The 25,183-nt window shown below is 34.5% G+C and overlaps 1 protein-coding gene across 2 annotated transcripts in view; it reads left to right on the top strand.

Annotated features, from left to right (window-relative positions):
• The first annotated feature begins 582 nt into the window (after nucleotides 1–582).
• Polr1D (RNA polymerases I and III subunit AC2 l(2)37Cg) overlaps nucleotides 583–25,183 on the top strand; it is a 41,470-nt gene continuing 16,869 nt past the window's right edge. The window contains exons 1-3 of one of the 2 annotated variants that reach the window (XM_090405917.1): nucleotides 583–747; nucleotides 3,482–3,582; nucleotides 24,389–24,465. In XM_090405917.1, the coding sequence (XP_090262043.1) occupies nucleotides 715–747; nucleotides 3,482–3,582; nucleotides 24,389–24,465 (211 nt within the window). In that variant the 5' untranslated portion in view covers nucleotides 583–714. Of the gene's footprint in view, nucleotides 748–1,137; nucleotides 1,350–3,481; nucleotides 3,583–24,388; nucleotides 24,466–25,183 lie in introns of those variants that run through there. The other variant, XM_090405926.1, reaches the window with a different exon arrangement.

Raw genomic sequence — 25,183 nt, 5'->3', positions numbered from 1 at the left:
TATTTTTCGAACCTTGATAAGACCTGATCTTGACTACTGCATACAGATCTGGTCACCTTGGTCTCTCGAAGATGAGGAAGAGGGGGGAGAGAACTTACAGGAGTAGCAGATCTATGGAATAAACTTTATGAGAACAGGTTGAAGATTTGTGGGATACAGAAATTGGTGGGCAGGCTGAAAAGGGGGGTATCTAGATTTTTAAAGATTTTTCTGATTTCTTTCTAGCGGAAGGTCATAGGAGGCATGCAATATAGTGTTGTAACCAAGCCGGAGGTGATTCGCCATGTTCATCTATGAGGAGTTGGAAGAGAAGAATAAAAGCAGTACAAGGACATCAGCCTTGTCTTAAGGTGATAATACAAAGTTGCCTTTAGTGTGAGAAAGTGGAGGTACAAATGCTTCGCCCAATAGGTTTTGCGGTTGTGAAAGAAACAAAACTGTAGTTTTGGTCATGAACTATTTATAGCTTGTTTATGTACAGTATACACATACTATATATAGGACTCGGCAAATTATGCAAAACCTTAATCTGCCAAGACTCCCTCTTCGTAAAGGGAAATAATAATAATAATAATAAAAAGTCTAAACTGGGATGTAATCGATATTATAGGGTGTGCTTTCGGCAATGTTTGTGTTCTCAAGCGTGTATCGCGATAATGTGTTTGGTTGTTTGCTTGAAAGCTTTGTAGCCTTTGAATGATTTTTGTTTAAATTATGTCATCACGCAATAAACGGTATCTCGAAGTTGTAAGTATTTCTATTCTGACTCCATGGACGTCAGATGTTAATCAATAATAATATTGTAGCGCCTACCTACCATAGAAATAAACATTCTTCTTTCTCCGAGCACGTGCATCTCTTGTTGGTTTTGCGCATTTTAGATATCTCGTATTCGAAACAAATTAATAATAAATACGATCGCGAAAGAACTTCGAGTTCTTTCGCGATCGTATTTCTATTCTGACTCCATGGACGTCAGATGTTAATCAATAATAATATTGTAGCGCCTACCTACCATAGAAATAAACATTCTTCTTTCTCCGAGCACGTGCATCTCTTGTTGGTTTTGCGCATTTTAGATATCTCGTATTCGAAACAAATTAATAATAAATACGATCGCGAAAGAACTTCGAGTTCTTTCGCGATCGTAATATTTTGTCTATATTAGAACATTCTTTTGGTGGTTGTGGACATCGTATTCAATAATGCATGTTTTCTCCATGCGATTCCCATTTTCGAAGTAAAATAATTTCGAACTTTTGAAAAATCAGTATTGTAAAGATTGGAGGTTAATAGTTTACTCACGAAGAGAAAAGAAACATTTTGTCCTGATATTTGAATATTTGAAAGTAAGCCCAAAAGATAATTATTTATTTATTTATTTATTTTTTGGGAGGGGAGATGGGGGCGAGAGAACTAAGACATGATTAAGTTTTGCAATCAGTATCTGAATGCTCTCAGGAAAATTGATTTAAGATCGCAGGTTTATTATTATGTGGATAACCCCACAGAGTCATCATGGGAGACCTATGCTAACCATTATTCCCAAGCTGTGCATAGTGAGACAGCAAAATCTTAACAAATTTGGTTGCCTCATTTTATCAAAATCTACAATACAGGCATAATCCCTCAAGACTGGTTACAGTCAACTTTCATCTTGCTACCTAATAAAGCAAATGCAAAAAAAATGTAATGACTATAGAATGATCAGCCTAATGAGTCATGTTTTCAAAATGTTTCTGAAAATAATTCAAAAAAGAATATACAGAAAATGTGTTTCATTTCAGCTTTAGAAACAGTTTGGGAATGAGCGAGAGGCTCTTTTCTGTTCTCAAATCTTATTCCAAAAATATAGTGACTGAAACAAGAAAGTAGTATTCATTTGCTTCATCATCTTTGCAAAAGCATTTCCAAAGTCCAACATACAAAATGATTGCACTATTAAAAAGAATTGGAATTCTTGTAGATAAAGTTATATTGGTGATACATAACTGTCAGGTTTTTAGGGAAAGACAATGTATACTATAATATTAAAAAAATTAAAAATGATGCTATAATATTAAAAAATTAAAAAATTTGACAGTTAAAAAGAATTGGATTAAATAGTAAAGACATCAGGATTATTGAAAACTTATATTGGAATCAAAAGGCATCTGTTCAAGTTGATGATATTATTACAGACTCCATTAACATCAAACAAGGAGTAAGGCAAGGATGTGTGCTGTCACCTCTTCTTTTTAACATATACTCAGAAGCCATATTTCAAAAAATCTTAAAAGAAGAGAGGAAGATTAATGTAAATGGTGAAATCATCAGTAACATTCGATATGCTGATGACACATCTCTCCTGGCTGACAGCATTCAGGATCTTCATTATCGTAAATGGAGCACATTTACGATAATGAAGATCGTAATCTGGAATGGAATGATGAATTGACTAGTGAATGATGAGAGTGAAAAAGTGGGATTAAAAATAAATATCACTAAAACTAAATTTATGGTCATAAGTAAGAAACTAATTCTTAATTCAGCACTTTCTTTAAATGGGAAACAAATAGAGTGACAAAGTTTAAATATCTTGGATGCTGGTTAAATGAAAAATGCAATCCAAAAATGGGAATAAAAGAATTGAAATGACAAGAAAAAATTTTCTCCTGATGAAATCAACACTGTGTAACTGCAATTTAAATTTAGAGCTTAGAGTATGCATGGTTTGTACTGCTGTATGGTGCAGAAACTTCGACCTTGCAGACAACATCAATAAAAAAACTTGAAGCCTTTGAGATGTGGTTATACAGACAAATGTTAAAAATCCTATGGACAGCAAAAACATCCAGTCAGGAAGTACTGGAACAAATGGGGAAATCACATGAACTTTTAGATACCATAAAAAAGAAGGAAAACTGCACATCTTGGTCACTTACTTTTTAATGAAAAATTTAAGATAGTTCAATTGATTATGAAAGAGAAGATAAATGGGAGAAGAGGACAAGGAGGATGAAGAAAATCTTGGCTGGCAGACATCAGACAGTGGACTGGCATGAGCTCTGAGGGACTTATTGATATTAAAACTACAAATCCAAAGGATAACAGTTTTTTGAATTAGCCTCGGCACTAAAACATCCTTTCAGTTGTAACATAGGGCACTCAAGTTATCCAAAATTTGTGTGACACTTTTTTTTTAGACATTCATTAATCTAGGATGTTATTCTGAATTCTCTGCAGGATGCTTTCTAGGACTAACTTTGTTTGCTTTGTTTTCTTCCTTTGAATAACTAATAAACGGCTGTTTATTAGTTATTCAAAAAAAGTGTAAATTTATGTAATTCTGTGATAGTTGTTAATTTATAGTTCAGTATACATGTAAATTTTTATTAATTTTCCTTAAAGATATATTATGGAATTGACATTTACAAATATTTAATTCTAATATATACAGTAGATGTTTAGGAAAACAGTTTTTCCTGCATATTTGTTATAGTTGCCAGTAGAAGACCAAGATGATGAAACATGTCTCACTTTTGTTTTGAATGATGAGGATCACACCTTGGGGAATTCTTTGCGCCATATAATAATGAAAAAGTAAGAATTTTTAAAATACTTACACAATAGCTATAGCTTTATCTTCAGATTATTTATGTAATTTTGTAAATCGTAAAATTTGATTTTTTTGAAGTCTTTTCCTTTCTATTTTAAGATGGAGACATACAAAATTAGGGCTGATGGATATCTTACTTACTATATTATTGGTCACTGTTTTTAATGTAAAATTCTTTGTTGCTCATTTGGTTTTGATGAAGCCTTTTGTTTGGAAAGACATAGGTTTGAATTCCATCTAGGACATAAGAAAAACTGAAACGATCTTTTATCAGAGCTTTTCAGTTGATGGTGAGTTAGCTGGTCTCATATGCAGATAGCAGGATTTTTTCCCCCCTCTTCCAGAAACTGGTAACATAACCTCATAACCTGACAAACCATCAAGGAGAACATTTATACACAAATATATAGGCACAAGACTTAGCCACTTTATATGAAAAGTTTGCATAAAAGCTAATTTGGGCAGGTGGCTTTAAGGAGGACCTGTTAGTACCATAGTTTGTTTTTTAAATAAAGCTTGCTAGATCTCACTTGCATTTTATTAAAAAGTTACATTATGTGAAGTTTTATTAATTCCTATTTTCTCATTGATTTTTAGTATACTTTTAGATATGTTTCTGTACAAAATGTATACCATAATATGTAATTCTGTATGATTCTACATTCTGCACAATTGCTTTCATCAGAAGAATGGAACATGTGCAATGTCAGATATGACATTCCATGCTAAAAATTGCAAACTCTTGAATCCTTTCTATATTGATGTGCTCTTTGCCCAAGATTTTGTTGTCTCATTTCAACAAAAGACATGATGATGATGACAGTAATAAACTTTAATGAAAGTACTGAAAATACCAGTACATTATCAGTGTGTAGAAACAACAAGCAAATCAAAGAACAGAAATAGAAGGTATAAACAACAATCAGTTTACCAATTACCAGGGTCAGCTCGTGCATAGGCACTGAGGAATTGCAGCACCCCCAATTTTTCTCGATATATAAATATATTTATTAATTTATTTATATTTGCTTGTAATATTTAATTTTATCATCAACAATCCTATACAATTCTCTTATTTTGTATAAAAATATTAAAAATCCATCTTGTAGCACTTGGAGAGCAAAGGATGCTAGCAGCACTAGCAATAGCAATATGACACTATGTTTACCACAGTGTCATATTGCTATGCACGCAAGCATATGCACATCATAGTGAGATGCGAGCTATTAGCATAATGCGGCACTGTCCATCGTGCAGTTCCACTGTTGTTCATATGCAATTTGTACCAGTAGTAGCATGTTCATAGTGCTTATCGTGTTTACTCTGTATCTTTAAATATTTGGATATTACAATTAAAGACATAACATTTGTTAGTTTTTATTTTAGAATATTATTGGGGTTATGATAATGGATTTTATTTTTAAGTAATTTTGAATTATACCAAACTGTATAATTTTATCGATAATAAATAATATTTTTTCATGAAACAAAACAAGAAGACTATATTTTATTTTTAAATAATTTTGAATTATATCAAACTGTATAATTTTATCGATAATAAACAATATTGTTTCATGTTTAATTTTTTTTTTTAATTTTTACCATAATTTTGATATTTTATCCAAACGTATACACTGTACTTACAGTATGTATATATATTTTGAAAGTTGCAGCATCCCCACAATTTCAAGCTGCCATTGCCAATTACAGTTGCTAAATGCTGCTAAAGGGTCAAAGCTGTATAACTGAGAGGAGACCTCCACATAGCCTTTAAAGGAATGCAGAGAACCGACCAGGGTTTCTGACCTAATGTCCAATCCTCACCTTCTTCTGGTGCACCCTGTTGGATATCTACTTGGATACTGAACGAACGAGGATGGGCTGGCAATGTGGGATTTAGCCTACCAAATTGTATGCTTATTGGTTAAACCAAAATAAAAAATGATGGTACGACATGGTATGAAAATCCCCTCATTGTTTTCGCCAGAGAACCAGGTTGAACAGCGAAAAGTCAGCTACTCGATCAAATCTGAAAACAAACCCTACCTCAACATCATCAGAATTAAAGATCAGTACTATCAACATAAGAAGGCTGAATGGCAAAGAAATGGAGCTAGCTGAGGAATTAGATAAGTACCAGATCGACATAATAGGCGTGACTGAAACAAAAAAGACAAAAACTGGTGAGATCTTTCTGAGCAATAAATACAAAATGTTATATTCAGGCAATGACAATCAAGGAAATGAAGGAGTACAGGAGTACCCATAGTATTCAACACAAAATACGAAGCTAATCTTCTTGAATGGCAGTCAGTCTCAAGTACGGTAATGTGGGCAAATATAAAAATGGGGAACTGGACAATGAGACTTATTTGTGCCTATGGACCCACAGAAGGTTCTACTAAGGTAGAAGTGGAGGAATTTTTTGAGGCTTTAGAAAAAGCAACTGACACAATGAAAAAGGAAAAGTTGATCCTTGTTGGGGATCTAAATAGCAGAGTAGGAAATGATTGTGAGACATACAAAAATATTTTGGAAAAATTTGGAGAAAAGAGCAAAGTTAATAATAATGGCAAATATCTGTTGGATTTCTGCTCAGGACATGGACTGGTTATTACTAACACCATGTTCCAACATAAAAATGTGCACAAATTCACATGGAGAGAAGAGGCAAGGAATAAGAAAAGTCTCATTGACTATGTTATTGTTGATAGTGATGTTTTCTCCCTGGTGCAGGACACCAGAGTGTACAGAGGATTTGAAATTGAAAGTGATCACTATTTAGTCTTGGCCAGAATAAAATTGAATTTCATATTGAAAAGAATAACATGTAAGAAAGTTTTAAAGCGAATAAAAGTTCAGCAGCTCTCAGATGTGAACTGTAGACTAAAATCCACAAAGATTATTGAAGAAAAAATGAAAGAGTTTTAGAACAGGAATGAAACCTTAGAGATTCAATGGCAAACTCTGAAGAAAACATTGATTGATTCTGCCAGAGAGGCATGTGGTGAGGTTATCTACAATGATAAAAAAATCAGAACTCCCTGGTGGACACAGGAAATTAAAGAGGCAGTGAAGGAAAAGAAGAAAGCATATCAAAAGTTTCTGTCAAATTAGTCAGCTTGTGCTCTTAGAGAATACAGAGACAAATGTAAGAAAGCTGCATAAAACTAACTAAACAAAAGTCACGCGAGAACTTTGACAAGTACATACAAAATAAATATCAAGAAGGTGGCAAGATATTCTGGAGGTTGTTGAAGAAGCTCAGAAATGGAGGAAAGAGTGCTGTAAAAGGAGTTAGAGATGATAACGGTGACATGAAAACGGGAGAAAAAGATATCCTCGAAGTATGGAGTAATTACTTCAAAAAATTGCTTAATGAAACAAGCAGTGATAGCACAGTGGTAAAAAAACACTCAACAGGCATACAGTCAGGAACACATATCCATACCTGAAGTAGAGAAAGCCATCAAAGGCTTGAAATGTGGAAAGGCAGCAGGAGTAGATGATATTCGACCATAAATGCTGAAGTATGGTGGTATAAGAGTCTTACAGTGGCTGCACTGCATAGTTCAGAAAGCCTGGACAGATAGACGAATTCCTGATGATTAGAGTAGAGCTCTCATAGTACCCATATATAAAAAGGGAAATAAAACTGAATGTGAGAATTACAGAGGTATCTCCCTACTGAGTTTTCCTGGCAAGATCTATGCAAGTATACTTGAGAAACGGTTGAGAAGAATTGTGGAAGAAAAGCTTGGTGAAGAACAAGCTGGATTCAGGCCAAATTGAGGCTGTCAGGATCAGATCTTCACTTTACGACAAATAGTCGAGAAAGCATGGGAATATAACAGATATCTGTATTTAAGTTTTGTCGATTTGGAAAAGGTATAAGACAAGGTGCTAAGAGAGAAGCTATTCAATACGCTGCAGTTATATGGTGTGAATGGGGCATTATATCAAGCAATACTTAGTTTTTATTTGAGTTGTAAGTCAGCAATTAGAATTGAAGGAAGTACAGGAAGATGGTTTAATGTTAAATCTGGTGTGAGACAATGATGCACATTATCCCCTCTGTTATTCATTATCTATATGGATCACATTATGAAGGAAAGTGGTATTAAACATGATATCAAAATTGGAGATGTTAATGTCAGCTCTTTGCTTTATGCGGATGATGTTATACTTCTAAATAAATCCGCTACAAGACTGCAAGATTCTCTAACTAAATTGAATAGCTGTTGTAATAGATATGGTATGAAGGTCAGCAATAAAAAGACAAAGACGATGAAAATAGCCTAATCATTGAAAATGTCAACTGTGTTGTGAATGGAGAACCTGTGGAACAAGTGAAACATTTCAGCTACTTAGGCACGATTTTCAGTGAAGATGGTAAATTAAATATAGAAATAGACAACAGAATCAGCAAAGCTGGTATGGTAGGAATTCAATCGAATAACTTCATATGGAATAAGAGAGAAATTAGTCGGAACACTAAATTAGCTGTATACAAGACACTGTTCAAACCAGTTTTAACTTATGGATCTGGGAGCTGGGTCAGAAGTAAAACACTTGACCAAAAACTAGAGACCACAGATATGAGAGTCCTGAGAAGGATTAGAGGCCTGAACAGATGGCATCAATGGCAATATCATATTAAAAATGAGGATATTAGGAAAGAACTTGACATTGTCAACATCCAGGAATGCGTTAGCAGAGCTAATCTCAGGTGGTATGGTCACTTAAACAGAATGGGCGAAGAAAGATTAGCAAAACAAGTCTTCTCTGCCAGGTTGGCAGCAAAACAACTTAGAGGAAGACCAAGATATAGGTGGATTGATACTGTACAAAGTGCCTTAGACGATAGAAATATAAGATCTGATAATGTTGGAGTCTTGACAAGTAACAGACTTATTTGGAGAAAAATTGTAGATAGGAAGTTAGTAATGATGTGATTTTTTTCATGTAGTACTATCATATCCTGTATACCCCTTGAAGGTACATGGCAGGAATTTGATGATGATTATGAAATGCTAGAAATTAATATTAAAAATAAAAATATTAAAACTATTTTTGATATTTTCATAAGATGAGAATCTCACAAACGTTTGGGGATGGAGAGAGAGGAGATCATTCTGGTTCAGGTTAGGCCAGTGTAAAAGGGTTTCATAACTTTCTTTGAAAAGGCATTCATATTTAAAATTGCTTCTATGGAGAAGATGAGCTTCATCTCTCAGGATACTGGGTTTAATGTCAGGACTATACTATCCCAGATCAGATTTTAGAGGTTTTATGTACTCAGTGTAATATTGATGTTTATTAATTCTTTTTTACACAGAATGGCCTCTCTGCCCAAGTATGTCAAATTACATTCGTGAGGGATCTGGTAAACACCAACTAAAGATGGAGGTGACAGTTTTTTGTAGATGGTAAGAGGTGAGAAATTTGTTGATAGGAAAATATATGAGAGTGAGGTGAGACTTCAAAATTCTACCAATAAGTTCAGTGATACCAGAAATATATGGGATTGGAACTGCCGTCTGTTGAAGAATCCTTGGTTGTTGGAACAAGGAGTCAGTTATCTGTTGGATTTGATGAGGGTTGCAACCATTTAATTTCATTAAATGCCCAAAACGAAATTAATTTCATTAATTTCGTTTTCGGCCATTCTTCCTGTATGCCTGTAATGAGGTTTTGGACTGTTGTGCGGTGAACGTCCCTTGACCTCACCTGGTGCTCTAGTTCATCCTACAGAGGTTCAGTAGGGTTGAGATCTTTGAAGGGACCAGTTAAGCATGGTGACGTTTATGTTCACAAACCACAGTTACAGCAGCAACTTTATGACACGGTGCAGTGTCTTGTTGAAAGAAACAGTGGTCAATTCCATAGAAATGCTACAAAGTAGGAAGCATTGCATTGTGCTGAATTTCAGACGCCTCGCGGAGTTCAGTGTTCACGGCACTATAAGCAGAGGTCTGAGGCCAAACTAGGAAAAACAGGACTATACCCTCAAGCTGCTAACTCTGAATTTCATAATTGGGGTTACACACTCTCGTAAAAGACATCCACCACATTCATCCATCAACTCGGTAGAGGGTGTAGCATGATTCGTCGCTCCATAACACAGCTTTCCAAGTTAATATATCCTACTGTACATGCTCTCTGCATCACTAAAGATGACACTGCATGTTGGTGGTTTGGATAATATGGGCTTGCATATTGCAGTCCTACCATTGAAACCCATGTTGTGAACCTTAGTTCCGAATGTTTTTGTGCAGATTTGTGTTCCAGTCAATACCCAGAACTCTCAATTCAGTGTGTCAATCAACGACTGGTAGTTTTTGCATATTATCCATCAAAGCACTCTACGGTCATGTTCAATGGGTGTGGTAGGTTGTCCACTGCAGGTAGCACTTGCAGTTGACTCCTTGGGCTTCTATCTCAGTATGGTACCACTGATTATTGACCTTGGATGGCCTAATTTGTCAACATGTGGAAAGGCTTATGTGTTCATATTATTTATTTTTACAGTATTAATGACAACACAGAATGATAAAAAAATAATATTTATTAACTGATTTGCTGATGTTTCATTGGTATTATATCAGCGTCTTCATAGCACAAAAGCAGTTTGTCACACACAGTATGTGAAACAAAACAGTTTGGTATAACAGTGGGATTAATTTAAAAAAATTGTAACGGAAAATACAAGGAACTGAAGTCCTAATTTGGCACCATCTATGTTTGAAAAAGAGAGAAAAACAAATATTAAGTAGATCTTAAGGTGACTGTCTCCCAAATTTTTGTAAATTTATACAGCCATACTTGTTGAGGGTTTGTAGTATGTTTTAAAGCTTCTGTTGATTCCAAAAACAATCTCTCTCTCTCTCTGACTTATGACTTCTTTGTAGCACTTTTATTTTCTTCCAGTTGATCCTGCGTGAAGTGATATCCAAGGTATGGTCTGGTAGACCTGACTTGCCACCAATGCAGATATGAGCAGTTCTTCCTGTCTGTCCATAGTAATCCCGGTCACAAGAACAGGGCACTTCATAAACTCCTGGATGTGATAAAGAAGAGAGTTTGTCCTTAGGTGAACAGATGAGAGTTGCCAATTTGACATAAGGTTTAAATACAGTGCATAGTTGATATTTATTGAGCACTCTAGATATATTTTCAGATGTGCCTTGAATGAATGGGATGGTAACAGTTTTGGTATAGTCTTGTGTGGTAGGTAATGGAGTAGATTTCTGGGAGCATTTAGTATTTTTTCTATCCTATAGAGATTATAGCCATTGGCTAAGAAGGTGTGATGTAAGTGAGTGAGTTGAGCAGTAAGGGCATTGTCATTAGAACAAATAGCTCTATCCCCCCTTTTTTTTTTTTAAATATATAGTGCATAGTTATCTAACAGGAAACCACTAGGAATAACAAACTACATTTCACTTCTTGGCTGTAGATAATCTACTGAGTAGTAGAAATAAGCTACTTGCGCTTTTGGCATGCTGCCCACCTTTAATTCCAGTGCAAGTGTTACATTATTTCTGCTCAATTTAGACATTAAAAATGCGTCAAGGATACCTCATTGCAAACTTCACAGAAAGAATAATATTATTCTTTCTCTCCATGTATGACTAGTTAATGATGTGTGCATCGATGGCAATGCTCACCTTGTGTGATTTACAGTTACACTGTGAATGTCTTGATATTTGTAACAGTTCATGACTATTTATTTAAAATTAAAATATATAATTTATAAATAATAAATAAATAAATTTATTTAAAAAAAATCACTGCTTAATTCTTCATAAATTTTTCCAGGTGTGCAGCACCCACCTAGCACACTAAGATTATATGCCCAGCCTACATTGCTCACTTGTGGACATGTCCCATGAAAAGGCTTGAAGAAACCTGTGCTGTTGCACTTAACATTTCTGAGGCATTTAGGGCTTCTCAGCACATCATCTTATGGTCTGCCATCTACCCTTTGTAACTGGGTTGCCAGTTTGCTCTCACATTGTTTGCTGCATATAATAGTGGATGTATTTTCTCTCTCTCTGTCTTCAGATTTCTCTAATAATTCAGGCATTCCTCAGAGCTCTGTTACATCACTCACACTCTTGCTCATATAGATTAATGACCTTCTCTCACTCACTCCAAAACTTTAGCTATAATTTTTCCAGTCTTACCACTCTACATTTCTTGCACACAACAGCCTTACAGCTCGAACATTCTAAGCTTTAAAATCTGTTACAACCTAAATACTGATATCTATACCATTCTTCAATGGAATGATGCCAACCTGATAACATTCAATACTTCATCATCATCAAATTCCTGCCATGCACCCTCAAGGGGTGTACAGGATATGATAGTGCTGCATGAAAAATTTACATCATTACTAACTTCCTATATACAATTTTCCTCCAAATCAGTCTGTTACTTGTCAAGACTCCAACCTTATCAGATCTTATATTTCTATCGTTTAAGGTACTTTGTACCGTATCAATCCACCTATATCTTGGTCTTCCTCTGTCGTTTTGCTGCCAACCTGGCAGAGAACACTTATTTTGCTAATCTTTCCTCGCCCATTCTGTTTAAGTGACCATATCACCTGAGATTAGCTCTGCTAACACATTCCTGGATGCTGAAAATGTCAAGTTCTTTCCTAATATCCTCGTTTTTAATATAATATTGCCATTGATGCCATCTATTCAGGCCTGTAATCCTTCTCAGCACTCTCATATCTGCGGTCTCTAGTCTCTGGTCAAGTGTTTTACTTCTGACCCAGCTCTCAGATCCATAAGTTAAAACTGGTTTGAACACTGTCTTGTATACAGCTAATTTACAGTTTACTGTTCTGACTAATTTCTCTCTTATTCCATATGAATTTATTCAATTGACTTCCTGCTATACTAGCTTTGTTGATTCTGTTGTCTATTTCTATATTTAATTTACCATCTTCACTGAAAATCGTGCCTAAGTAGCTGAAATGTTTTACTTGTTCCACAGGTTCTCTGTTCACAACACAGTTGACATATTCAACGATTCTTCCTATTTTCATTGTCTTTGTCTTTTTATTGCTGACCTTTATACCATATCTATTACAACAGTTATTCAATTTAGTCAGAGAATCTTGCAGACTTGTAGCAGATTTACTTAGAAGTATAACATTGTCCTCATAAAGCAATGAGCTGACATTAACCTCTCCAATTTTGATATCATGTTTAATACCACTTTCCTTCATAATGTGATCCATATAGATAATGAATAACAGAGGGGATAATGTACATCATTGTCTCACACCAGATATAACATTAAACCATCTTCCTGTACTTCCTTCAATTCTAACTGCTGACTTACAACTCAAATAAAGACTAAGTATTGCTTGATATAATGCCCCATTGTCGCCATATAACTGTAGTGTATTGAATAGCTTCTCTCTCGGCACCTTGTTGTATGCCTTTTCCAGATCGACAAAACTTAAATACAGATGTTTGTTATATTCCCATGATTTCTCCATTATTTGTCGTAAAGTGAAGATCTGATCTTGACAGCCTCTATTTCCTGAATCCAGCTTGTTCTTCACCAAGCTTTTGTTCCACAATTCTTCTCAACCGTTTCTCAAGTATACTTGCATAAATCTTACCAGGAACCTCGATAGGGAGATACTTCTGTAATTCTCACATTCAGTTTCATTTCCCTTTTTATATATGGGTACTATGAGAGCTCTACTCCAATCATCAGGAATTCGTCCCTCTGTCCAAGCCTTCTGAACTATGCAGTGCAGCCACTGTAAGACTTTTATATCACCATACTTCAGCATTTCTGGTTGAATATCATCTACTCCTGCTGCCTTTCCACATTTCAAGCCTTTGATGGCTTTCTCTACTTCAGGTATGGATATGTATTCCTGACTGTATGCCTGTTGAGTTTTTTTTTGCCACTGTGCTATCACTGCTTGTTTCATTTAGCAATTTTTTGAAGTAATTACTCCATACTTCGAGGATATCTTTTTCTCCCATTTTCATGTCACCGTTATCATCTCTAACTCCTTTTACAGCACTCTTTCCTCCATTTCTGAACTTCTTCAACAACCTCCAGAATATCTTGCCACCTTCTTGATATTGATTTTTATGTACTTGTCAAAGTCCTCACTTGACTTTTGTTTAGTTAGTTTTATGCAGCTTTCTTACATTTGTCTCTGTATTCTCTAAGAGCACAAGTTGACTTAAAATGACAGGAACTTTTGATATGCTATCTTCTTTTCCTTCACTGCTTCTTTAATTTCCTGTGTCCACCATTGAGTTCTTATTTTTCTATCCTTGCAGACAACTTCACCACATACCTCTCTAGCTGAATCAATCAGGGTTTCTTAAAGGCTTGCCACTGAATCTCCAAGGTTTTGTTCCTGTTCTCAGACCCTTTCATTTTTTTAAAAATAATCTTTGTGTATTTTTAGTCTACAGGTCACATCTGAGAGAGAGAGCTGTTCAACTTTTATTCGCTTTAAAACTTTCTTACATGTTATTCTTTTCAATATGAAATTCAATTTTATCCTGCTCAAGACTAAATAGTGATCAGTTCTAATTTCAATTCCTCTGTACACTCTGGTGTCCTGACCATTGAGAAAACATCACTATCAACAATAACATAGTCAGTGAGACTTTTCTTGTTCCTTGCCTCTTTGTGCACATTTTTATGTAAACATGGCATTAGTAATAATCAGTCCATGTCCTGAGTAAAAATCCAACAGATATTTGCCATTATTATTAGCTTTGCTCTTTTCTCCAAATTTTCCCAAAATATTTTGTATGCCTGACAATCATTTTCTGCTCTGCTATTTAGATCCCCTAACAAGGATCAACTTTTCCTTTTTCATTGTGTCAGTTGCTTTTTCTAAAGCCTCAAAAAATTCCTCCATTTCTACCTTAGTAGAACCTTCTTTGGGACCAATAAGTCTCATTGTCCAGTTCCCCATTCTCATATTTTCCCACATCACTCTGCTTGAGACTGCCTGCCATTCAATAAGATTAGCCTCGTATTTTATGTTGAATACTATTTCTACTCCTTGTTTCCTTGATTGTCATTTCCTGAATATAACATTTTGTATTTATTGCTTGGAAAGATCTCACCAGTTTTTGTCTTTTTTGTTTCAGACACCCCTATTATGTCGATCTGGTACTTATCTAATTTCTCAGCTAGCTCCATTTCTTTGCCATTCAGGCTTCTTATGTTGATAGTACTGATCTTTAACTCTGGTGATGTTGAGTTGGGGTGTGTTTTCAGATTTGTTCCAGTAGCTGACTTTTCACTGTTCGCCCTGTTTCCCTGGCGAAAACAATGGGGGGCCTTGTTTAACTGGGCGATGCTCCAGCTGGCATGAAATTTTGTTCATGTTGTACCATCATTTTGTATTTTGGTTTAAACCAATAAGAATACAATTTGGTCAGCTAAATCCCAAATTGCCAGCCCATCCCTGTTCGTTCAGTATCCAGGTAGATACCCAACAGGGTGTACCACGAAAAGGTGGGGATTGGAAATTAGGTCAGCAGTCCTGGTCGGTTCTTTGCATTCCTTTAAAGGCTAGCTATGTGGAGGATTTCGATAACACTCAGCATAACAGTCAAGATAACCAGATTTTTCTTTTTGAACAGACACTTACCTCTAATCTTTTCTGACACAAACACCATTTTCAGTGTCCCCTATCTTCCACAGAAGTTTCTAATCATTTCGAAACCTGGACATCGAGCTTGTTCCCTCCTGTCACAAAGAAGAACTAAAGAAAGAACTTAATTTCCTCCAGATTACCTTTCAACTGAATGGCTATTCCCAAAAAACTGTTAACAAATTTCTGTTTAATCCACTCCCTTGCTGTAATGAGGATACAACAAATGTTAAAGGTGTAATTTTTCTACCTCACATCAGCTCCATCTCTTGCATATTGGCCAAGATTTTTCTGAAGTACAGCATACAGACTTTATTCACGCCTCTACAGAAACTCCTCTCCTTACTGGGCAGATCTAAACCTAGACATAACAACCTCAAGTATCCCGGTGTCTACCAGATTTTGGTGCAATTGTGATAAACCGTACTTTGAAAATTGCGTTGTTGTTTCCTCAGTGTCGCTGAGGAAATAGGTTTTTCCTCAAAATCAACTATATATAATAATATATAATAAACTAAATTTATCATAGTTTAACCAAGTTGGAAAAAACTTCCAACATAGAAATCTTAAGACCATTAGTTGTTCTAGTAAGTTTTATATCTAGAAAAACCAAAACACCATCTTCTGATTTGGATGTGAAGTTTATATTTTGATGAAAATTGTTTAAATGATCCAGAAAGGTTTGTAAGTTTTCTTGGCCATGCTCCCAAATTAGAAAAATGTCGTCCATGTAACGCACCCAGATTTTGGGTTTCAGTGTCGCTGAGGAAATAGCATTTTCCTCAAAATCTTCTAGAAAAACATTGGCTAGCACTGGAGACAAAGGACTACCCATTGCCAAACCACTGTTCTGTTTGTAGATCTTGTCTTCAAATAAGAAGTAGCCTGAAACCCACAATGAACAAGTAAGGCAAAAATCTTTTTAGATAACTTTTTTTTTAAAAGACTAAGGAATTCCTGGGTTGGAACGGTGGTGAATAGTGAGACTATGTCAAAGCTGACCATTCTGCTTGCTTCATTAAGTTGGATGTTCTTGATCTTTGAGACAAAATCAGTCGAGTTCTTGATATATGAAAAAAGGATTTTCCTGTGAGATGTTTTAAGGAGGAAGCGAGATATTTCGAGAGATTGTATGTAGGGGAGTCAATGCCTTCAACTAGTGGTCTGAGAGGAGTGTTTTCTTTGTGGATCTTCGGGAGGCTATATAAAGTGGATGAAGAGAGTGGAGCAATAGGCAGATATTCCTAGGTAATTCTGAGCACTGCCCAGAAAACTTACATACCTTTCTGGATCATTTAAACAATTTTCATCAAAATATAAACTTCACATCCGAACCAGAAGTTAATGGTGTTTTGGCTTTTCTAGATATAAAACTTACTAGAACAACTGATGGTCTCAAGATTTCTATGTTGGAAGTTTTTTTCCACAGGTTAGACTATAATAAATTTAGTTTAATCCTTTATCCAAGTGTAAGCAAAAAAGTTTGTAACTTATGGTAAAGGTGGACTAATACTCTCATCACTTGTCTTAGTATTGCCCATAATGCAAATCATATTTCCTTGCGGAAATGTATAATGCTATGCATTAAGGGAAGGGCCACTACCCAGACCGGTTTCAACCTTTATTGAGGTCTCGTCAGTAGGAGCCGGACCTAGAGGTGGTGATACTAAGGTGGAAGTAATGGAGAAGTACCTATATGAGTTGCCAAAAGATGTCTAACCTTATTATTAAATTACTCTGGGTTTAGAGAAAGATGTTGGAAGTTTTTTCCACTTAGTTAGAGTATAATAAATTTAGTTTAATCTTAAATTTATAAAATTTAGGATTATCTAAATTTATCAAGATTTCTGTTTTTAGAAAGCCAACACACACACACACACACACACACACACACACACCAATAGATACCTACATGCTTCGTCTCACCACAACCCCCCCCTCTCAAAAATTAGGAATTATTTCCACAATAGCTCATTGGGCGAGATCTTTGTTGTCAGAAGAAGAGGAACTTCAACAAGAACTTAGTTACCTGAAAAGGACTTTCTTAAATAATGGTTACTCTCCTAAAAGTATCTATAATCGTCTTAATGTACTTAATCAACATAGTGATGAAGATTACTTAGACCCCACAGCCTCTTTACCATATATAAGTTCTCTTTCTCCTAAACTGGTGAAAATCCTGAAGAAATTCGATGTTAAAACATATTTCTCCACCTTTGCAAAACTCCGATCTTGCCTCAATCAACCTAAAGTAAAACACAACCTTCTTCAGTTCCCAGGAGTATACAAAATCATTTGCAGTTGTGGCAAACCTTATTATGGCCAGACAGAAAAGTCCATCTCTCTCTCTCTCTCTCTCTCTCCTCCTAGAACAGCAACGTGACATTTCTTATAACAGAACCCATGCTAGTGCCCTATCCAGCCATGTTTTTTTCTCTGCCAATACCAGTGTTGAAGGACAACAACATCAAATAGACTGAAACTTAACTTCAAACATCCATAAATGCTCCGATGAATTAGAAAGACGTATCTTGGAATCCAAAGAAATAGCTCTCGACCCTACCCAGTTCACATAGCGCTGTAATCCAGATTTGCCGTACTCGTGATATCATTTATATGCAAATTGCTTCATGCCAGAACTAATGCTTAGACTCAGTTTTAAGCACGACTACTGCTTATTCTAAACTCTGTGTTTGTCTAAAGTACAATATATTTTTAAGATGTTTATTCCCTGGTACCGTATTCACCTGACGAAGTTGGCATTTCCGATGAAACTAGTAGTGAAACCTTATTAAATATCTTATATTAGCTAAGAAAGTGACACTTTTTAGAATTGTCTATTTGCTGTTCTATGATCCTGTACTGAAGGTGTCTTTGACCATCAGGCAAAAATTTTACATTAGCACTTCGAGGCCTATTGATGTAAATATACATTGGTCGTGCGTGAACCCAGAATCCCATTGATGTATGTTTACATCGCTAAATTAAAAATTCTGAAAATAATAATATATGTTTCGAAATTCATTATCAGACTGTACTGTAGTTAAATTTGAACCTTCAGCTTCATTATCTATGAGGATGGTTGACTTTTATCAATAAAAAAGGAAAGAATTTATATTAGTATATCGTAACGCCTGCCCATCAGCTGCATCACGTACAATCACACGTGTTCATGTTTATATTACATCGCACTGTCATAACTCTGGCTGCTCCAGTCTAAATAATATAAGGGATTCACGACTCTCTTCTTTTGGCCTGAGAGATCAGTTTGAATTTCTCTGTCATGATGGAGAGACCAGGACCTAGTTGTACCCAAAACAGTTCTTGAGTGAATGCAAAATTGCCGTTGCATTTTAAAAGGATAAAAAAAGTATTTGTTAGGAACTTCATGTGGAGTTATGTTTGCAGATAATAAATTATGTGACATGTCTTTAAACTATTTGCTTGCAAATAAACATATCATCACTAAACTATCTTTAAATAAAAAATGCTACTACAGTAAAATCTCGATTTAACCGACCCTGATTCAATGGACTTCAGATTTAATGGACATAATTTGACAACTAAATACAGTAAATGAAATAAATAATAATAAAAAAAAATAATACAGTGGTTAATCGGAAGTGATCGGCAGTGTTTATAAATTGCGTTTTCGGATGCATTTGTGTATATTCGTAATATTTCCTGTGTTTCTGTAATAGTTTGTGCACATGCATGTGCTTTGGTTCATTAGCATAGTATCAGTAGCATTGTTAGTGCAAAACACATGGTGTTTAGGCTGTTGCTAGAGTAATTTTTAATTAAACCGTTATTAATCGTTATTAGTACTGTATCAGTTAATATGTCTGTGGTTAAAAGAAAACAAATAAACTTTATAACACAGAAACTTGAGCTAATAAGTAAGTCAGAAAGTGGTGCATTTGTTGCTCATGTTTGTGAACTTTATGGGGTGAAAAAGCAAACAGTTTCAGACATACACAAAAATAAAGACTCTTACTCAGTTTTTGCTAAATTATAGCGTTGAGAGCTCCAAAAGTGGTTTCACTGTGGTGGATAAGAAACGTGAAGTTGGCCAAGTATAAGAATTTAGGAGTTTACAAGTGGTTTGTTCAACTGCGGTCTAGTAGCATTGTTGTTCGTGGTGTTGATCTAAGGTCAGCTGCTGAAAAACTGGCACAGCACATGGGCATACAGTTCCAGGTGAGTGATGAGTGGCTTTAGTGCATTCGTAAACACCATGGCATTATGAACAGGCAAACGTGGTGAAGCAGTGAGCACCGATATTGAACAAGTTGAGCCCTTCAGAAATACGAGTGAAGTCGTTGAATCTGAGGATCTTATTTTGTCTCAAGTTAACAATGCAGATGAGACTGACCTGTTCTGTCGTGGTGTTCCCAAAAATACCCTTGCGAACAAACACGAGATTAGCATGCCTGGCTGCAAATTAAACAAGCGCTCATTTCAGTCCTACTTTGTGCTAATGCTGATGGCACGCATTGCATCAAGCCGATAGTAGTCGGAAGAGCACGAAAGCCTCGTGCTTTGAAGAATGTTATGAACCAGTTGCCTGTCATTTATTCCAGCTCAAGGAATGCCTGGTTTACAAGTGACATTTTTTCTGACTAGTTTTTCATTCACTTCATACCTGAAGTGCAAAACTACCAAGATGAGGCCCTGAAAATCTCTCCCAAAGATGGAAAAGCTGTTTTACTTCTTGATAATGTATCAGCCCATCTTACTGCTGAGAAGTTGGTTAGTAGGAATGGAATAAAATGTATCTTTCTTCCTCCAAACACTGCTTCTATAATACAGCCTATAGACTAGGGAGTCATTGTTGCCTGCAAGAGATTGTATAAGAAATTTCTTGAAGATGTTATGGTTGTCTTCGAGAATGAAAACGATCCCAAAGAAGATACAAGAGGAGCCAGGACACTTCAAAATTTGTGTGCATGCAACATCAAGTCCACCATCTTTAATTTTGCTGCCACTTGGAAGGATATAAAGATTACATCATTGGCTAATGGCTGGACCAAGTTACTAAACAGAAGTGAACCAAAATAATTTCTGAGGTTTTGAAACCTCTGATTTCTGTGAAACTTTGATGCAAACTGGTGATGTCAGTGAGAATGACATTGAACAATGGCTAAACATCGACGAGGGTGACCCAGGCTACCAAATTCTTAGTCAGGAAGAGATTGCTGAAGATATTCTATGATTTGATCAGGAGGTTGACAACGAGGAAGAAGAAGAAGAAACAGTTCCAGCTTATCCAAAACTATTGGTGGTTAGAGAACACATGGATGACATCATCTCATTCATAGGTACATCTTCAGATCCAGAGGTGATTGCTTATTACGAACATTTTTGGAATTTAGATTGTTAATTATTAAGAAACAGTATAAAAATGGAAAGCATCTGAGACTTGATGCTTTTTTCAAGCCCAATCCTCAGCAAAATGGATCTTTACATTAAAATGTTCTCATTAAAATATATTAATACTCTACTACTGAAAGTGTTTTATTTTCAATACTATTCCTAAAATTTGCGATTTTACGGACAGCCCTTAGCCCCTAATAGTCCGTTAAATCGAGAGTTTATTGTACTGTGATTACTTATAGTACAATTAAGTATTTAAAAAATTTTCAAATATTATAACATTTAATTTCAAAGTTGATCATGGAATTCATTGCAAATATTTCAGATAGTTTTTTTATACGTAGTAACATTTTTATATAAGCAATACAATTCGATGATCTTTCATTCCCCCCCCCCCCCTTTTTTTTTTTTTTTTTTTTTACTATATTGGGAAGGGAAAAAATAGGATGCACATTTAATTGAAACTTCTCTTTTAACCTTCCTACTGGCTGAGGTGGATGAAATATCCAGCCCACCATAGCATTCTGCATGGATCAAAACTTCATCGGCATTGTACCTTTTATCTTGCCATTACCTCCCTCCACTGTTAATCCCTTTACGGCTATTTTAGAGCCATTCGTGGATTAACTGTTAGTGCTTGACTAACAGTTTGTGTCACCTGTCTTTACACACACTGTTTTACTTGGAATTTTCTTTACTGTCCTAAAATATTTGACTTTTTTTTTTGCCTCTAAAATGATTTATTGTGTTTCTTTTCCAAAAATTGAAACGAATTTCACATGTGCGAAAATAATCAATCGTGAAATGACCATCTATCAGCCTTTGCAATGAATCTATTTAGTAGTAGCAAAGTTGCTGTATTATTCTGCTGTATTATAAATTTATTCTTCAAATCACTGCAACGGAACAGTTGCACTGGTTGTTCCAATATAGAAACAACTTTTTTCGTGAATTTTCTATGTTTGCATTGAACATATTATGTCACATATTTTTAAATAATATTTATTGAAATAAATATGACCTTTTGCTTTCTTTCCTAGCAAAATACCGTTATATGGATCATCACATTTCAGTTTTAGAAATGATTTTTTTTTTGTTTTGTTTTATGAACAACCATCGTTTATGTTATATTGCATAACTCGGTTTCCAATTGTGAATTTTTTTAGTATCAAAAATTTATATCCAACGATTTTTAGCAGGGATTCTTCGCCTTTTTTTTTTTTTTGTAGGATGCACATTACTGTAATATCCAGTACGTAACCACCGTAGATATGTTTAAAATATAATATGAAGGATATCATATACAGAATGATTCGAAATTTATGCTCATTTTGAAGATTTTCTAATGCTTACCCCCCCCCCCCCCCATCCTTATCCTCTCCTGGAATTCAATTACATAACCACTCTAAATTTCTACAGGTTCGTAAACGTTTCCAGACAGTATTCAAAATCTATTACTTCATTTTACCGTTTCGACAAAAGAAATAAGACAATAATATTGTTGTACCCTGAAGCTTCTAATTCTGTACTATTTCTTTGCAATCTAAAACCAGCTGTTCTACTGTCTGCTGAAATGATTTGAAATTTTAGAAATACTATGCTATATTTTCACCACATAAAATTGTTTATATGCATACCACACAAAAGAAAGTTCAGTAGTATTATTTTAGTTTCTTTTTCTTAAAATAATCTAAATATTTTTACTTCTACTTATGCTTCTGGTTGCTATTTCTGAAGTAATAATACGTCTTAGAAATGCTTGTAGTAATCCTCTTAGCTGGAGGAAAAGGTAAAGGCTTAGATTACTCTTAGTGCTATTGAGGAAGAAAATTGAGAACACTTAGCTAGAAGTGACACTAAAGTGCCTCAAGCTATAGTGCGAGATACATTAAGAATGTTGTGTTTCGTTTTCAATTGTTGATTAGTAGACATCCTAACAGCAAAACAAATACAGACATTTCTTTTACAGGCTGATACAGTATTTATGCTGAAATAAGTTCTTAATTTATAATGATCAGTTTCATTTTTATTATCGAAAAAGTATAAATTATTTTAAAAGAAAAGGAGCATATGCTTCACATAATCTTATTTTTTGGGGAGGGCAGGAAGGTTATATTGAAGACTTATTCAATTTTCAGAGAATTTATTTTATAAATCGTTCGCACGACAACTGTTATGAACGTAAATCACTTGGGGAACATGCCCATTCATTTTAGTGTAAATAGTAGCAAAGGTTTAGCTACTTCAACAATGCCACGTATCTAAACTAGAAGAAAATGTCATTATATCTGCTGATGTTAGAACTCTTACATAAATAATATTTCCGGCATGAATTCTCTATCAGCTATAGTGTAATCAGTCTACAGATTTTTACCCTCTTGTATTCTACCATCTTATGTGCAGTGATTTCTTCTTTGTACTACAATAAAAAAAAATCAGATAACACAAGAAAAATATGGAGTATTTTCTTTTTCATTGGGTGAATTTACAATGTTCTCTCTTTGTGTTTTGAAAAGAAAGTACAAATGATTTTTTTTCTTACTATTTTTGCCATTATAACATCTGATACAATTATAAGAGTGACATTTTACCATTTTCTCCCACACAAGAAAAAGAAATATGACAATAATATTGTTGATTCTGTCGAACATTTGTAGTGGAAAATTTTTAATACAAAACTTTGCAATTTAAATATATATATATATATATATATATATATATATATATATAAGCAAAAGTATTGCTTATTATAAAATTGGAGCATAATATCTGAACTAGTAGAAAATATATACATATCAATTGAAATCGTAACCGTTAATTTTATTTTGTAATGACCAGTTATAGAGGGAAACCAAGAAGCTGTAAGTGCAAAGAACAGTAGATTACAATATAAAGAAAAAAAATTTAGTGATATGATTAAAGAATTTCATTATTCTCTATAAAGCAAAGTCGCTCAAGCACGTCCTTCAGGAAATCTGTGAAGTATTCTTCGAATTATGATTTTGAACAAAAATATAACATAATCTTGAACGTCGGCAGCCAGTTTTTTTAAATAATATTTCAAATAATTGTTGTGAATTAATTTCTTCGAGAACAAAGAAAATGTTTTGTGGAGTAAGCGATTAGAAAAAATTAGCACAAAAAAAAAATTAAAAATTAAATTGGTTCTTGAAGGTAACACAATATTTAAGTGAAGAAATTATGCAAGGATCTTTATTTTGTCCAGCCATTAAAATTGTATTGTACAATAAAAAGAGAAAATAAAAATAATTTCTATATTTTTAGTTTATCCAATATAACTAAAATTCAGTTACCCAGCATAGAACAAGGAACTGCATTTCTTGTTATAGGTAACTGAGTCACAGCTATGAGCCTGAGATAATCTGATTAAGTGCTCTCTTCAGCGTGAGATTATCACACTTCTAATGGACATGCTGTCCGAATTGCACTTCTTATCCATGTTCTTTCAACAGATAGCATGCATCGTATCCAGATTTAGCTGGACGACTATAGATGTCCTCCTGGCCGGTTGGGAGGTTAATAAAATATAAATGTAAAATTAAATGATACAGTATTCTTCCATTTTGTGTGTGTGTGTGTGTGTGTGTGTGTGTGTGTGTGTGTGTGTGTGTGTTGCACTATAGTATGAAAATTTTATTAATTCTTGAATTTTTCTTTTTGTCTTTCCTAGATTCATGAATGAACTAAATGCAGTTTCATTAAATTTGTTAATTATATAATTTCAGCCCACAGACAAAATTCTGTGGTTATTCCATTCCACATCCTTCAGAAAGCAAAGTCTATCTCAGGATACAGACATATGGTAATTGAATAATTAGATATATAAGCATAAATTATTTCAATTTTTTTTTTTTTTTCTTAATGTAAATGTAAAATTCACAAGATTTTAACATTTACTTCTAAATGTTAAAATTTTACAAGATGTAAAAATTTACAATTTTTATGGAAACTATATATATATACTTGTGATATGCACAATGGCTCATCTGTAGTTCTTTCCTTTTTTTGTTTCTCTTTTTAATACATATCGTAAATTCCTCTTTTGCATTTCTGGAATTTGTGATTTAAAATGTTCATACTTAAAAAGTGTGAATATAATTTTAGCTCCTTTTTATGATACTTGACTTGCTGTCATTGGATTTTATATTTACAATTCTAATTTTATTTTTCAATACTTATTGTATTTGCTACTACTCTTTATTGTTTAGTTGCTACAACAGTATGACATATAGTTAGAATAAAGGGAAGGCAATGCATTATGAAAGCAAGTGACATTTTAAGAATATCAAAGTGATAATGCCATTAGATTCATTGAAGAAATTATATTCTTAGACTATACTGTAATCATATGACTAACTCCCAAGCAAAAAAAAAAAAAAGGATGAGTACATTCACTCAGCCATGGGAAAGTAGTACAAAAAAGGATTAGCACTGCTACTTATGTTGAAAACTTAATGGAGTAAAACAGCACTGAGAAAGGAATGGAAACACTATTTAATTCTTCCAGTATTTTGTCTCAC

Source organism: Typopeltis vanoorti, chromosome 2 (genome assembly GCF_054136105.1).
Source record: "Typopeltis vanoorti isolate ZY-2024b chromosome 2, IOZ_Tvanoo_1.0, whole genome shotgun sequence".
Taxonomy (NCBI): domain Eukaryota; kingdom Metazoa; phylum Arthropoda; class Arachnida; order Uropygi; family Thelyphonidae; genus Typopeltis; species Typopeltis vanoorti.
The sequence above is the reverse complement of the archived record's forward strand: the minus strand, read 5'-3'. Positions and strand labels throughout refer to the sequence as shown.